At 45.3% G+C, this 17,083-nt stretch overlaps 1 protein-coding gene across 2 annotated transcripts in view; it reads right to left on the bottom strand.

Moving 5' to 3' along the window:
- Positions 1–17,083, bottom strand: part of PPIL4 (peptidylprolyl isomerase like 4) — a 66,147-nt gene that overhangs the window by 48,695 nt on the left and 369 nt on the right. For both annotated transcript variants that reach the window (XM_077486681.1, XM_077486680.1), the window contains exons 2-5: positions 13,821–13,888; positions 10,853–10,917; positions 7,278–7,395; positions 6,612–6,754 (exon numbers count right to left, since the gene is read on the bottom strand). In XM_077486681.1, coding sequence (XP_077342807.1) covers positions 6,612–6,754; positions 7,278–7,395; positions 10,853–10,917; positions 13,821–13,888 — 394 coding nt within the window. The remainder of the gene's footprint in view (positions 1–6,611; positions 6,755–7,277; positions 7,396–10,852; positions 10,918–13,820; positions 13,889–17,083) is intronic.

Genomic DNA, 17,083 nt, shown 5'->3' with positions numbered 1-17,083 from the left:
GACAGGAGGTCCTGTCTGTAGGGAAGTCTTAGAGGCGGACAGTCTGTCAATTGTAGCAACGTTGTGAACCACGGTCTCCTGGGCCAAAAAGGTGCTACTAGAATCAAACAGGTTTTCTCCTTGAGGAATCTTGCTAGGACCCTCGGAATGAGATGAAGAGGGGGAAATGCATACGCCAGACTGAAAGTCCATGGAGTTTGCAAGGCATCTACCGCCAGGGGTTGATCTCCTGGGTTTAGCGAGAAAAAATTGGGAACCTTTGCATTTTTCTTGCTCGCAAAAAGGTCTACCTCTGGTTCTCCCCAGTGAGCTGTTATGAGATTGAATGCCTCTGGGTGTAAGGACCATTCTTGGTTCGAAATCTTTTGTCGACTCAAGAAGTCCGCCTTGTTGTTCAGCTCCCCTTTCAGGTGAACTGCAGAAATGGATTCCAGATTGGCTTCTGCCCACTGGAGAATGCGTCTGGCTACCACCATCAAACGAGGACTTCTGGTTCCTCCTTGTTTGTTTATGTATGCTACAGCCGTCGTATTGTCTGAACGGACTTGTAGATGGTGACCCTGTATTGCGGGGTGGAAAGCTAGAACAGCTCTCAGGATTGCTGTTAGTTCTTTCCAATTGGAAGAGAAACATTTCTCCTCCGGGGTCCACTTGTCCTGGACCCAGCTTGAGCCTAGGTGGGCTCCCCAGCCCCAACTGCTCGCATCCGTTGTTAGTGTTGAAGTGATAGGAAGGACCCAATGAACCCCTTTGTTTAGGTTCTCCCTGTCCTTCCACCACCAGAGGGAGCGTTTTACCCTTGAGGGGATCGATACCTCCTCCTCCAGATCTCTGCCTTTTAATTGTTCTAACAGAAAACCCTGAAGTTCTCTTTGATGGAACCTGGCCCATTGTACGGCTGGAATGGCTGCCGTCATAAGACCTAAGACCGACATTACTTCCCTCACCGTACACTTGGGGCTGCATTGAAGAAAAGATATTCTCTGCCACAGATTCAAAATCTTTTCTTCCGGCAGTATAATTTTCTGATCTACAGACTTGATCCAGTACCCCAGATACAGGATCTCCTGTGTTGGGGTTGTCTTGGATTTCTCCTGACTGACAATCCACCCTAATCGACTCAGACTGAGTTGAGTCAATTCTAGGTCCTGAGAAAGACGACTCTCTGAGTGGGCTGTTAGGAGCAGATCGTCTAGGTAGGGGATAATTGAGACTGATTGAAGCCTCAGAGGAACTAAAGCCTCTCCGAGAACCTTGGTAAAGATTCTCGGAGAGGATGATAGACCGAAGGGAAGTGCTCTGCACTGAAAGTGGTAAACCTTTGTGTCTATCTGCACTGCCATTCGAAGAAATTTCTGGCATTCCTCCCTTATTGGAATGTGCAGATAAGCATCCCTTAGGTCCAGGGTTGCCATAAATGTCTCTTTCTGCAGGAGATTCTTTATGGAATAAATGGACTACATCCGAAATCTCTTGTAACGGATGGAGCGATTCAGTGGACGGAGGTTCATAATTAGTCTGAATCTCCCTGACGGTTTTCTTACCACAAAGATGTGCGAGTAAAAACCGTCCCCTTGTTCCTGAATAGGGACTGGTGTCAATACTTCTTGATCTACCATTTCCCCTATTAGTAAAGGTAAGGCCCTGGCCTTTTCTGAGTGACTTGGAAGCTTTGTCACCAGAAACTTGGAAGGAGGGTTGCTGTGAAATTCCAGCGCATGACCCCTTTTTATTATATTTAAGACAAACTCGTTCGAGGTTGTCTCTTCCCATTGAGGAAGAAATTTGCTTAATCTTCCTCCCACAGGAACCCTGACGTCACTGGGGTTTGGGATCCTGATTGGGGCGGCTAAACAGTATGCCCCCTTTTCCTTTCCCTTTATGTCCCGACCAATGCTTTTTGGGGGTTGAACTCTTCTCTGATTTAGAGGGTTCCTTAAAGGGACGAAAAATTTTTCTTTGAAAATTTTTCTTTTTTGCGGGAAAGGTTTTCTTTTTGTCCGCCGTCCTTTCTAAGGCGGAGTCTAATTCAGGCCCGAAGACTAAGTCTCCTGTAAAAGGGACGCTGCACAGGCGGGTTTTAGACGCCGTGTCTCCCCCCCAGGTTTTCATCCATACTGACCTCCTTGCTGCCACTGAAAGTGCTGCAGATTTAGCCGTAAATTTAACGGAGTCCGTGGAGGCGTCAGAGATGAAACTGGTGGCCTTAAAAAGCATAGGGAAGGATTTCAAAAGCTCCCCCCTAGGAGTGCCTGCCTTTAAGTGTTCTTGTAGTTGCGATAACCAGAACTCCAGGTTTCTAGCTACACAGGAAGTGGCTAGAGCTGGTTTTAAGCCTGCCATAGAGGCATCCCAGGCCCTCTTTAAGACAATGTCTGTTCTCCTGTCCATGGGATCTTTCAGGTGGCCCATATCCTCAAAGGCCAGATCAGCCTGCTTTGAGATTTTGGACAGAGGGGCGTCTAGTTTTGGATTTTTATTCCAGACCGCCTCTGGGCTCTCATCAAAAGGGAACCTTCTCTTAAGGGATTTAGGAAAGAAAACCTTCTTGTCTGGTTCAGACCACTCCTTAAGGACAAGGTCAGAAAGCACCTTATGTATAGGGAAAACCCTTGCTTTCTTTTTCCCCAGAGCCTCATACATTTGATCATGTCTGGATAACTGAGTTTCTTCCTCCTCAATTTCCAGCGTATCATAGATAGCCCCCATTAGCTCATCTACTTCCTCGAGAGATAATCTATATTTTGAGGCTTTAGATGCTGCTTGATCCTCTTCCTGACCCGAGTCAGTGTCAGAGGATTCGGGACTAATCAACGTGGGGCTAGGCTCCCTGACCATACGGGGCTCCCCTGAGCTGGGTGTTGTAAGGCATGGTGAGGATGAGATTATAGTTGTTTTACTCGTGGAGGCAGCTGCAGCTGATCCCACGTCAGTGATTAACTCCCGGAGGGACTTAAAGGTCGACGCCATTTCCTCTTTAAAGGAGCCCAAAAACTTTGCTAAAGGGGAATCTGCCTCAGATTTAAGCAAGCTTGCAATGCATTGCTTGCATAGGGCTTTGTTAGAGCCCGAGGACAACCTATTCCCACAATTAGGGCACTTTTTGCGGCCTGTCTTGTCTTCCCTTGGCATCTCTTTAGCCTGAAAATAAGAAGACAAAAGGATTTCTTAGCGTCAGCACCATGTCCCTCTTAGAATCACCACTAACAAACAACCTCACTGTGAGTAAACCGCCACCGTGGGGTACTACAGGGCCCAGCCTACAAACACCACCACTCCACCAGAGTAATAGCATGCCCAGCAGCCTACCTGGGTTTGGCTGGTGCCTGTCTCCGCCGGAGTATCCTGGGGAATAGCCTCCATGGTCCCCCTCTGACGCTCCGAATCCCGCCGCTAATCCGGTATAGCTGGACGCTGGTCGGGCTTCACAGGCACAGCGCTGGCTCTCCCTCTCCTCCTTGTACCCTTAGAGACCCGGAACCGGAAGTCTCGGCACGCAGTGATGACGCGGTTCCGCCGGAAGTGAACGCTCGGCGTCTCCGACCCCCTGCAACGAGGAGGGAAGATGGAAGGTTCCACTCACCACTCCTGGGGGAAACCGGCGTCATTCTGCCCCTGGCCACCTCGGCACTGGAAGGAGGAGGGTAACGGGTCTGCTCCGGTTCAGCTGGACGGTACCCGAGCCAAAGAAAAAAGGTATGGACCCAAACTGCAGCCATAAACCAGGACCCGGTCCCTTAGGCTTGCAGATTCTCAGGCAGCCCCTGAGAGGGGCCTCCAGGTTCCTGGCAACATGTTCCTCCGACGGAGGAAACACAAATGACTGACCAGGGACCTGAGGGACCGCCTTTTGAACTGTGGCAATGTGTTTCCTGTGTCGATGGGAGGAGCTCCATCTCTCAAGGGCTGTCCTGGAAGAACACTTGGGAAATACTGTTAACAGTAAATCTAACTAAGGTTTTTTCACCTCATCTTTCAGGACAGCACATGGAGATAAGCGAGTAGTTACTCTAGGGTAAAACCACTTGGGGATAAAAACACACAGGCGCCACTCTAAGTGAAGTATAACCATTATTTTATGCTATAAAAGGATATGAGTACTCATTGCCGAGCGTCCAAGAAGGGGGTGCCTCCGTGGGGCTGCTTGCTGGTGACTAAGAGCAAATTGCGCGGGTGGTTGCCGACATTTCCTGGAGCTAGAACACGCAGAGAGCCAAGGGATGACATCACTTCTGGATTGCAATGCGTTTACAGAGTATACGCTCCTTCAGGCCTCTAGGGTGGGATCATCTATGGTAGGACCTTCCTGCAAAAGAATGCTCTGCTGCTGAGAGCGAGTCCATCCTATAGTGACGAGTAAAGGTGGAGAAACTCGTCCACGTGGCTGGTTTGCAGATTCGTCCCAGCATGTTCCGCCCAGGATGTTGCCACAGCATGGGTTGAATGGGCCACTACCCTTGCGGGAGGTTCTACTCATATTAGCTTCTTTGATGGCCATCCGAAGCCACCTTCCAATTGTGTTTTTATAAGCTCCACAACCCTTATGCTGCCCCAAAAAACAGAACAAACTGAGAAGTGGATGTCCTAAACTCTTGTAAAACTCTCCTCAAGATAGCGTAACAAGCATCTCCATGTCCAAACTGTGAAACTCCCTTCTTAAAACTGAACTGACCTAGCTCTGGCAAGTGCTTAACAAAAATAATAAAAAAAAATAATAAAAAAAAAAAAAAAAAAAAAAAAAATGGTCCTGAGATAACAATCTCTAAAAATACTGACAACGCAGCTACCTGACCCTGCCGGGGAGAACAATTTTTTGAAGTGCACCAGGAGTTAAAACATTTCCATGTTCTAAAATAAATGGCCCTTGTGACCCTTTTTCCTGCTATCTAGCAAAGCACAAATAATCTGACAAACCCTTTCTCTTCAGGATTTGCTCCTCAGTATCCAGGCTGCCAGCCTGAGATGACCTACATTGGGATGAAGAAGGGGCCCTTGACTCAGCATGTCCCATCGTGGAGGTAGAAACCAATGGGGCTCTACTGCTAACTTCAGTAGGGTCGAGAACCATGCTCTCTTGGGCTAATACGGGGCTACTAGAATTAGGCTTGTGGCTTCTCCCTGTAACTTTTTGAGCACTAGAGGAATCATCTGCACAGGGGGGGAAGAGGCGCAACACAAGCAGAAGGTCCAGCGCATCCAGACCAGCTGCTTGGTCCTACTTGTTCACAGAGAAGTAGACTGGTACTTTTGCATTTGTTTGAGATGAAAAAAGGTCGACCTGGGGAAGAAATCTGTCTACCATCATCTGGAACCAGGCACCATTCGGACTCTAGCATCCATATTCTGCTTAAGAAGTCTGCTACTTGATTTGGGCTGCCCTTTAGATGCACTGCTGTCAGGGATGCCAAGTTGTCCTCTGCCCGTGTCAGAATCTGGAGGGCCAAAGTTAAAAGAATCCTGCTTCTTGTGCCCCCGTGCCTTGAGATGTAGGCTTCCGCTGTGGTGTTGTCTGATAATATTTGGATGTGTTGGCCCCTGGTTATCTCTTTGAAGGAGCCCCAGCCCCAGGAGAATGTCTCTGGAGGTCCTCCAACTGGAGAGAGCTAAGGTTTCCTCATTTGTCCAGGACCCCTGGGCCATCTGGCTCTCGACATGTGCACCCCACCCCCAGGAGCTTGCATCCGTTGTCAATGTTTTTTGCTGTCCAGAACGAACCCCTTTTACATTTGTCCACCACCATAATTTCCTCTTGACCAGAGAGGGAATCCTGATTTGTTTCTCCAATGACTCCCCATGAGACCAATTATGCAGAATTGCCTTCTGGAGGTCCCTTCAGTGTGTAACCAGTGTTACAAATTCCTGGCTACTACAAGCCATCATAGGCTTGAGATTACCTAGCGTCCCCATATTACTCGAACACCAAGTTGGCATTTCGTGATACCCATTAGGGAAAGAAGGGATGGAAACAAAAAAATAGCCCAGGTGAAAAGATTTGCTTGTGGCTCCTGCTCCCACCACCAGTTCCTCTGGCTCCATCTTGCAGAGGGCATCCAGCAGCTTTATTTCAAATTTCCTTCCTTTTATCAGAAATACACCAGCCGAGGCTGCCTCCCCCTCCTGCATTCCAGTGAACGGAACTGGAAGCCGCTGCACACTGCGGAAAGTCCCACGCCGCCTGGCAGGAACATCGCCCGCCACCCATGACAAGCGGAGGCTTTCATGCTAGAGACGGATAGAGAGGTCTATCGGTGCGGGACCCTCCGCTGGCCTCAAGGAGGAGAGAAGCACCAAAACACTCCTCTCCCCTTGAGGAGGGAGGCTGACCAGAGAAAATCAAAAAAAATATGCAAAGGGAAGAGGTATGTCCTTTGCCCTTTCCGTACTGGAGAGAGCACAGCACACCCCTGTTCCCCTGCAGTGCTTCCACCATGGTGGAGGAAACACTACAACCGAGGCCATGGTGGATGGGAAGGGGAGATAAAAATTTAATGTTACTACAGCAAAGGTACAAGTCCATTCGTGGTTTCAGATGCAAAATCTCAATAATTAACATTGGAGAACCTGTGGTTTACAGAAAACTGGTCCTAGAGAATAAAACGTATCCTGCATACCTGATGTCTTGATAAGGAACAAAATCTTTATCCACAAAAGCCTCATTAATTTTCTTCAGTACATCCATTCCTTCCGTTACTTCTCCAAATACTGTGTGCACCCCATCCAAATAATCCAGATTCTCCCCTGTTGTGATCAGAAACTAAAAAGGGAAAAGGGAAAATCATAGCGTAATCCTAAAAGAAATCATCAGTTCACAGATTAGTTGTGCAAAAAACACAAAATACGGAGTGGAAAGGATTAAAATGTGCATTCACAGTACTGTTGAGAACTAAAACATGTAATGGATCAGATTGCACACAATGGTGCAGTTACAGACAGCAAAGGAAAACATGGCTAGGAGTACATATATAAATCTTAAAGAAAAGGTAACAAAGGACATCGGGAGAAATAGATATATGCACAAGCGTGCGTATATAAAATAATTTCTAGAATTTCTCTAGCAAGGGGACACCTTTTAGGAGTACACTGGACAAAATTACAAAGACTGCAACCAAAGAAAATTGTTAATAAAAATTCTGTTGCCTTCTGCAAATCATTAGCTATCGATTAGAAAATGGGCATTACAAAATGACTAAACCAAATATATAAATATTTTTTACAATATTGTTGTCACGGTTTCCTGAAATTTTGCTTTAGACTAAAAATTTGCATTTTTCACTTACCTGAGATCCATGCTGATCACTGCCATTGTTCACCATTGACACTGTTCCCATTTTTTTGTGTTTTATCCGTGGCACTTTTTCAGGTTCAAAGTAACGAGCTTGGTCACCATACAGTTTACTAAAGGGAAAACAAGAGACTTGTTTACAATCATAAAAAGAACTCCTATTGTACAGCACTCAAGAGACAAAGTAATTTGGCATTTATAACAGTGATGGTTGTCAGTCCCTTAAAATTCCTACAGAAAATCTCCCTACTCATCAGCTACATCATGCAACAGTAATTCGCACTTGACATTCCCCCAGGTAATGTCAAAACCACAGAACAAGGCTCCACCACCCTCTTTTCCAGACAATACATTCAGCAGCAACTCTGGACACTCTCCATCCAACTGGCAGAAGACATCACTGGCAATCAAAATGCAATTTAGAAAACACACAAAAAAAAAAAAAAAAAAAAAAAGTCAAACTGTAGTCTGAGTCACCCACATAGAGTAGTGCTTTATAACAATCATTAGGACTGTACAAACACTACTTTTACCTTTATAAAAGCTGAACGAAGACCAGTCTGCTGCAAGCAGTCTGCTTACATCCAGGGATTCCCTTTTCCCATCCCAGGAGGAGAGAAGGAATCCCTGGAAAGCCAGAGAATGGAGTTGGGCCCAAGACGCTGCTGGGATGCAGGAAGTCATTACCCCCAGAATTCACATGATAGACCTCAAAGAGACCCTTCTGGGTTTGAGGAGAGTGGACACTGCCCCCCACACCCTTATGATCTCCTGGGGAAGGAGAATGTTTTGAGCTACAGAGTCCACTAGGTACCCCAAGTACACCTTGGATTGCGAAGGGTCCAGGAAGGACTTCTCGCGGCTGATCATCCAACCTAGGGATTCTAGGGTGGCTATCACCTTGTGCTGGTCTTACTGGAGCTGTTGCAGGCCTGGATTGTAAATAAGCTTATCGTCCATATAAGGGATCAAGGCTACTCCCTGGAGGTAAAGAAATGAAATCACCTCGGCAAGAACCTTCATAAAGATTCTCGGACTGGCCGCAAGGCCAAAGGGGAGTGCCCTGAATTGGCAGTGTTGGACGCCTTGTTCTGACTGCACACCAAAAGGAACTTCTGGTGTTTCTGGGCAATGGGGACATGGAGATACTCCTCCTGCAAATCTAGCATGACCATGAAGACTCCTGCTTGGAGATGCCTCCTGTAAATGCTCTCCATATGGAACTTCTTGTACTGCAAGTACCCGGTCGAAATTTGCCAGAGGGTTTCAAAACCACAAAATATGTGGTAATAAAACCTCCTGCCAACCCGATTTGCTGGAATAGGGATGAGAACCTCCTGTTCCGCCAGCTCTCAAACAGACCCCTTGCCTTTTGTGGGTCCTTGGGGAGAAAAGTGAGCATGAAAGTCTGAGGAGGGATGGACAGGAATTCTAACCTGTAACCCACCTTTACAAGGTTTAAAATGTATGGGCTCCGAGTGATCATCTCCCATTGCAGGAGAAACCACGAGCCTTCCACCAACCTTTAGGCTGGCGTCATTTTGGTTTCTTTATTGGAAGGTCCGGACCCAGAAAAAAAATAAAAAAATAAAAAAAAGAAGGATTCTTACTGTTTGCCCTTCCCGAACCCTCACTTCTTACCAGTCTCCTTACCCTTAAAACGGTCTTTTTGAAGCGGGGGCTCAACATTTTTTTTAGCCTTATCCTTTTTAGGTTTGGTTGGGAAATTTTTTCCCTTCTCCGTCGACCAGGATAGGACTTGTTCCAAACCAGTTCCGAGGAGCAGTGAGCCCTCAAAAGGATATACCGCAAAGATGTGATTGGGAGGTATGATCTCCATCCCACGTCTTCACCCAAAGAGCTCTCCTAGCAGAGTTCAAGAGAGCTGCAGAGCTCTTTTAGCGGTTGTTCTTACAGTCTCTACAGCTGCGTCTGCCAGATAGGCTACCACTTTTCCGATCACTTCAAGGGAGTACAATACCTCCTTGATCCGCACGAGACATGGTCTACCAATCTACTGATCCATGGGTCAGCATTTCTGGCAACACAGGTGGAAGCCAACACAGGCCCCATTGCTGCTGCATTGACAGCCCAGGCCCTGAGCAGCAGGGTTTCTGATCTCCTATCCAAATGACCCGGATGTTGCCGGAATCATCAAAGGAGAGGTCCGAGCGCTTGGATACTTGAGCTAGGGAAGCATCCAGCCGTGCTACCTTAAAAAAGTATCCTCTTCCTCCTCTGTGAAGGGGCATCTATGCTTCCACATCTTAAGCCCAAGTACCTTCCGCTCAGGTTCCTTCCACTCTCTCAGGATTATGTCCTTGAGATTGGTGGACAGAAAAGGACTTAGTCTGAGGTCTGCCCAATCCCCTATACAATCTATCCTGAGATGATACCTGCGAGAATGGCTGTTGAATCTCCTCAGATGCATAAATTGCTTTGAGGAGGCCTTCAATGTCATCAGCAGAGAACAGGTGCCTTCCAGGCCTAGCCTCTCCACTGACTATCCTGGTCCAAATATCCACCCTCCTCAGGGGAACTCTGCGCTGAGGCCCCCGCTTCCTCCTCATCCTCGTTGAGTTTCCCTCCTGAGAGGAGGAGTCCTCCCTACAGGAGGGAGCCTCCATCTGCCGAATGGCCCCGACTCTAGCTTTAAAAGACTAGAGAGTTGCTAACATTTCAGATTGTAGAGCAAGGCACTCTTTCATGGCCTGAGCCGACTCCTTGCCCACCAATTTATAAATGCATTTAAAGCAAAAAGGGCTTGGTGTGGTCCTGCGGGAGTTTCTCATTGCATTATCCACGTTTTGACCTAGAGGGGCCCTTGGAGTTGGATCTACCGGCAGACCGCTGGGCAGGGCATTCTGTTTCTGTGGAAACATAAAAATAATTTTCTATCAGCCCCTCTAAGATGTACTGTGGGGGTGAAGGATTAGGGCCCCCCTACCCTTTACCCCCACAACAGCAAGGTACACTCATCCCCAGTGGTCTAAGGTGATGTGGCCATACCTGGCCCGTCCTCCTCCTCCATCCCTCCAGGCTTCCACAGGAAGGACACAGGACGCTGGGCACCCGCTCCACTCTCTTTATCGCCAATTGCTGCCATTTGGCCAGACCCTCCATCCCCGGACGTGAGCTGGCGGAAATGACACCATGCGAGCTCTCCGCCCGGACCTGTGCAGTTGCACCGGCAGACGCCGAAGCGATTCCAAATGGTCCATCCACCAGGAGCTTCTCGCTCCCTCCCCGAGCAGTAGAGGTGTGTAGATATACTCCTCCATCCCATCCACCCTGTCAGGTAGGAGGAGAGAGAGTGGGCAGGCCTTGGTCAGAGGAAAAAAATAAAAAAAGGTTTTGCTGCCACTTGTGGGAAACACAATCAATAACTGAGGGACAGAGGGAAGGGTGGTGCCTTTAAAACTCTGTTGTTGATTGTGTTTCCTGTCACGTGAGACCAGTCCTGAAAGATGACTGGAGAAAAGAAACTTATGTAGCCCTGAAACATACCCATTTAAGATGAAGTTAATCCACATTTAGAAAATAAAGTGCAAGAAAGCTGAACACACATACCTAAAAATAGATTCTCCTCCTCGGCCTGTTCCCAGAGGATCACCAGTCTGTATGATAAAGTCTCTCTATGAATAAAAAAGGAATTATATTAGGGCACATATAATCAATGTAACTTGGCAAGTCCAAACCCAAAACTGATCCTCTACACTTTAAAGTTTCTGTGGCATGCTGCCAAACTGAGCTAGCCGACGGTCAGGCATCTGGGTGGATCCTGACATTGTCGGGACCCCCCAAAGAGCCTGGATGGGCTCCGTGATATCAGCTGACAGCAGGCTTTAGCCCGCTGTCGGCTGAACCTGGGTCACAGGAGTGCAGGACTAAGTGCATTCCTGTGACCCTTAACATTTGTCAAGGACCCCACCTGTAAGATACCATTACCAGAATTTCCTTCAATGGGTTCTACATATAGTGGGAGCTCTAACAATCTATTTATAGTGATCTGAAAGATAGAATTCTAATCTAAGTCAAGGCAGGATACAGTTTACATTGTAATATCTCACCAATCAGTCAACAGATGGCTTTATTTGAATTACCTCCCATCAAAAATTAAGCAGAATTCAGCATCCATCTTCTAGTACACATTGCAATGTGAATGCACAAATCTGTCTTCTTTCTAATGGTAAATCAAAGCACAACCAAACCCCCCTATTGCCAAGGAAGCGACCATCTTAGCCTCTGTTTGTTCTGCAGTTGCCCTGTTCCTGCACATGTAATCCATTATGACACCAGATGGTTTGAAACTTTGGTTGAGAGCCTATACAAGCACACTGGTAACTAGCTACAGGAGGTTTTTCACTGTCAGGGAGATAAGGATGTGGAACCCTCTTCCACAATTGGTGGTGTCAGCGGGCAGTATTGATATTCTTAAAAGACTTATGCCTCGAAAAGGCAAGCGGAACTTCCGCCGGAAAAATCTTGGATGGTTCTCCCGATGGAATTTCGCTCAAGCTTGGGTTGCATACACATGGTCAAGCAAAAGTTCTCTGAGCTTTCGACTGTCAAGAACGCGGTAACTTACATCACTACGACTAGCCGAGAAAATTAAGTTCAATGCTCCCGAGCATGCGTCAAATTGTTTCTGAGCATGTGTGTTATTTTACGCGTCGGAATCGCATTTTCTGACCGAAAAATTGAGAACCTGCTCTCAATCTTTTTTGCTAATGGGAATTCCGTCAGCAAAAGTCCGATGGAGCATACACACCGTCGGAATATCCGAACAAAAGCTCTCATTGGACCTTTGCTGGCGGGATTTCTGATCGTGCATGTACGGGGCTTTAGACGTGCATCTTAAAAGAACAAAACAGAGAATTATGGGAAATGATTATCAATACTGACACACGTACACCTACACAGGTTGAACTATTGTCTTTATTCAACCTTACCCACTATGTAACTATACAAGTTATCATTCAAGGCATGTCTTGGGTTTAAAGTGGTTGTAAACCCTTACATATATTCAGTAACAAACCTCCAGTGATACACAGATGAAACAAATCCTCCAACATTTGTTGTGAGATAGTAGAGCAAACTGCATGTCACCTTCGTGTTTCAGGGCTCAATGTTTTGCTACAATGCTAAAATGAGCTGTGCAGCTAAAACTGCAGCTCGGGCTCAACAATTCTGCATAAGGGTAACTATGCAAGCTCCTCAAAGTATTACACAGAGGAAATATGAATTATATGAAAGGAAGGGTCTCAGCTATCATATGATCACAGGAGCCTCAGCACGAGTAACACCAATAGTAGTAATAAATAAAAAAAATAAAAGAAGGAAGCCAACACAGTTTATTCAAGTTGAGACCTGACGCTGTTACCCTGGGGTCCTATGAAAGACATTATAACTGGGATCTTAAAATGATTTACACTAACATATAAGAAAGTATCATTGTAAAAAAAAAAAAAAAAAGGACCACTGAAATGTGATTTTCTGTTAAAGCGCTTGTTAAACCCCTCCCAGAAAAGTGCTTGTGCTGTGCAATTTGGACTTCTGTAACACCTAAAAAACTTGGCCAATCCTGCCAGTTTCTCCCCTCCCCTATGCAAACAGACCACAGTAATTATGGCTGCTCAGCCCCGACATAGTGGTCAGTTTGCGTGCCTCTATCATCCGCAGCCTGCTCACTTATGTCTGTCTCCTCTGTGCTCCTCTCCCATCTCTGCGTGTCACCTAGTGACAATGCCACCTCATCCACCTCCTGCTGTAGGAATAGCCAACATATTTTGATACTATCCATTTTGTTTCCTAATAGAGTGCCCCCCATCTCTGATTTATAAAAGAAGAAAAAAAAAAAAAAAAAAAACCCTCCTTCACTGTGGCTGCCGGCAGTCACATACCTGGCCGAGTCTCCTCTCTCCTCCTCGCTTCCCACTGAGGTCAGCGGGGAAACCGCGGCCCCGCCCACTACTTCTGCAAGATGGGCAGAGAGGATACACAGCTGGCTACATGATTGCTGGGAGCCGCCCTGAAATACGGTAAAGGAGGATTTTTTTTTAAATTAACACACAGACAGGGAGCGCTGTATTAGGAAAACAAAACGGATAGCATTAACATGTGAAAGTGGGTTAACAACCACTTTAAGAGTACGACACAAGAAGCCCCTCACTTTTTGAGGATGCTGGTGGTGCGTTCTCTGCCAGACTTCTTATATCTGTCCCAAACACTTAGCAGCATGCTGGGTCCTTCCATCAGCCTCTGATGGCTCCCTCTTTTCCTTTATTCCTGATACTATAAAATGGAATAAATATCCATCACAAGAGCAAAGCCTACTTTTTATTGGCCAAGGAAAAAAAGAAAGACATAACGTAGCTCAAGCACACATCTTCAAGAAATGAAAGAAACATTTGGATGGTTTAACTCTTCAGCATCTCAGCAAATATTAAATTAGGATTTTGAAATACTGAACCTTTAACTTGAAAAAAAACAAAGATTAATTTTAATGTCTATGCTAAAAAAATATATAAATACTCACCTGCACATTGTGTATGAGACCATAATTATAATATTTTATCTTGCACAACTTCAGAAAATTTAGGCAGGCTGAAAAAGAAAAACATAGTAGTTAATCTAAAAAATATATAATATTAAAATATATTATTTTACAGCAGTCACTTTATTTTTATCTTTAGGCCTTATTCACATGGGTGTACCTATCCATAATCCTGTGTGAAGAGCTGTCTTTGTCTGCGTGGGATGCATAGGTGTTCTGTGCATCCGATTGCAGGCAGTCCCATTCATGTCAGAGAGGAGTATCCTTAATACGAAACCAAGATCAAGCACATGTGGACAAGACCTTAAAGTCCCCAGGTTGTTTCAATATGTACCGCAATTCTGGTGACCTGGGGGTCCCCAAGAAATTCCCTCATTTTGCAGGTATTTCCACTCACTTCCTGTTTGGCAATTGGACAGGAAGTCAAGGGAAATCTCCGCAATGGGACAATAAATGTTTTTTTGCTTATAGTTCTACATTAAACTAACTGGAGAAAAGTTCAAAACTAGTCTTAGAATGTATTTTTTTACTGAAACGGTAGTTGATGCTTGGAATAGACTTCCGGCAGAGGTTCCAAAACATGCATGGGACAAACATAGATCTACTGTATCAGACAAAGTAAAAAACCATGCATATACAAAAAAGGGGCAGAATTTATGACCACTTGGACTTTTCTGCCATCACTTTTCTATCGTTATTGGGGTGCAGCAGCTATAAAGGACACAGCCGTTGGTCTCAATTTGATAGTGTGCATTTGGGCATATGCACCTGCAAGGCTATCTGCATTGAGGGACATGAACCCACACAGCTGTCAAATTGGGACCAGTGGCTGCGTCCATGTAGCTGCTGCTTCCCAATAGACATGAAGAGGACTGTCTGCACACCTGTGCATCCCTTTCAGGCAAAGATGGTTCTTCGCATAGGTTTACAGATAGGTACACCCATGTCAATGAGGCCTTAATGTTTTTTGTTTTTTGTTTTTTTTTTAGCACTGTGCATGTAAAAGGCCATTCGCACGATTATTGTTTTTTTGTCCTTGGCCAAATCACTCTTCACGCTGGTGTAAAAAGTGAATTTCCATGAGGAGCATATCAAGGAGAGCAGCCAAAAGAGCTGTTGGATATAGTAATAAAATAACAGCTCATAAAATAGCAGATCTACGAGACATCTATTGAGGGCTTGTTATTATATACTGCAGCCACTGGTTTGCACTGTGCAGGGGGCAGTGCCAATTCATCATAACTGAAGCATCACACAGTTTACTTTATAAAACTTATTGAAATGGCACAAGTTTCATTCAGCTTTATTCACCGGAAAGGACTGGGAAGTACTGTACCAAGCATACAGTACATGCTATGCTGAAAAAAAAAAAAAAAAAAGAAGAAAAAAGTGCATAACACTGCAGTACACTGGTGTGAACTGATCTCATGACTCAACATAGACTAACACATATGGGGTGAACAGCTAGATTCACATCTCAGTTTTTCCTGCAGCTTGTGTTTGCATGGGCACAGCAGCCCATACATTTGAATAGGCTGCTGTACTTGTGGGAAATGCAGGCAAAAAGTCCCTGCACCTTTTCTTAACCACTTCAGCCCGGGAAGATTTGGCTGCTCAATGACCGGGCCATTTTTTGACCGCGTCTCCTTAACTGACAATTGCGCGGTCGTGTGACATTGAACCCAAATAAAATAGACACCCTTTTCTCCCCACAAATAGAGCTTTCTTTTGGTGGTATTTGATCATCTCTGCGGTTTTTATTTTTTGTGCTATAAACAAAAGAGTGACACTATTGAAAAAAAATAAAAAATAATAAATAAACACAAAACACAAATATCTTTTACTTTTTGCTATAGTAAATATCCTAAAAAATTGATTTCATTTAATTTTTTTTTATATATATATATATATATTTTTTTTTTTTCCCCTCGGTTTTGGCAGATATGTATTCTTCTACATACATTTTGTGTAGCTGCTGACTTTTAAATGGGTGGAACTGGTTGTAAACAGTTACATATACCCAGTGAAATTAATAGCCTCAGGTGATACACTGGTGAAATTTAAAAAAAATCCTCCTAAATAAGTTGTACCTGTTTATCTTTAGTCCTTTTCATCTAATCAAAGCGTATAATTTATAAAGCTTGTCTGAGCTTTCAGAAAACGAAGTGGGGAGCTGAAGTTACACTCTGGAGAGCTCTGAGAGCCGATTGGAGGGAAGGGACACAGCAACAGAGCTTAGGCTGTCAAACAGCTGGAGCGCCCTCCCATTACCATTTTTCTCTTGGTGTCAGGAAAACTTGTCAGAAGTGACTGATGCTGATAGCAGAGGAATGAAGTTGCAGACATAAATAACACTTGCTGCTCTTAATTGAGACAAATACACACTATGGAGCGATATGCTTTGTTCATATTTAATGTCTGAGGTTTACAACCACTTTAAGTCAGGTTCACATATATGCAGCCGCGGTTCCCAGCCTGGGGTCTGGTGCGTTTTGGTTCACCGGTTCCTGTCCAAATTTTGCCTGAATCCACACCTGAACCGGACCTAAACATGCACAGGACCCTTTTGAAATGCGGGCCCCGGCTGTGTGTGAACCCACTCCATTGAGAGGCAATCACACTCGCATGCCGTGTGAATTGGATGTGGGGCCCCCCCCCAAATTCAATGCGCACATATGTGAAGTCGGCCTTAAGCCGAAGGCACACAGAAACCGCATGGTGCAAAAGCACCCAAATGGCTTCCTTGTGCATCTGAAAAAGAGCAGTGTGTTTTTCCTGCGGGTGATGGACCATGTTCCATTTACACGCTATCCCACACCAGCGTGTGCCTGGACTAATGGAGCTGAAACTGAACATGATTATGAGATTGCATAGGGAAAACACAGATGTGATTAATAATCAGTGATTTCCCAGCTATTGATTAGACCCCAAATGGGGAATGTCTATCATATCTATGAAATGGGTTGGGGACTAAAGATCAATTATTCCAATCAGGAGATCAAGATGGGAAAAGAAATGGATTATTTACTGGTATGCCTTCACTTTTGTTAGTATTGGAGAACGATAAACATGCATACCATATTTTTATTCTGCATTATGCTCCTGAGAAACAACACAACGGGGAGATCTACTAGAACCAGCGCACAAAGAATCTAGTGCAGCTGTGCACAGTAACCAATCAGCTTCCAGGTTTCATTGGCAAAGCTTATTTGAACAAGCTGAGGTGAGAAGCTGATTGGCTACCA

The sequence above is a fragment of the Lithobates pipiens genome, unplaced genomic scaffold (assembly GCF_037356315.1).
Source record: "Lithobates pipiens isolate NorthernLeopardFrog02 unplaced genomic scaffold, aLitPip1_a1.2 Scaffold_18, whole genome shotgun sequence".
Classification (NCBI taxonomy): Eukaryota; Metazoa; Chordata; class Amphibia; order Anura; family Ranidae; genus Lithobates; species Lithobates pipiens.
This window is presented reverse-complemented; position numbering and strand designations above follow the sequence as displayed.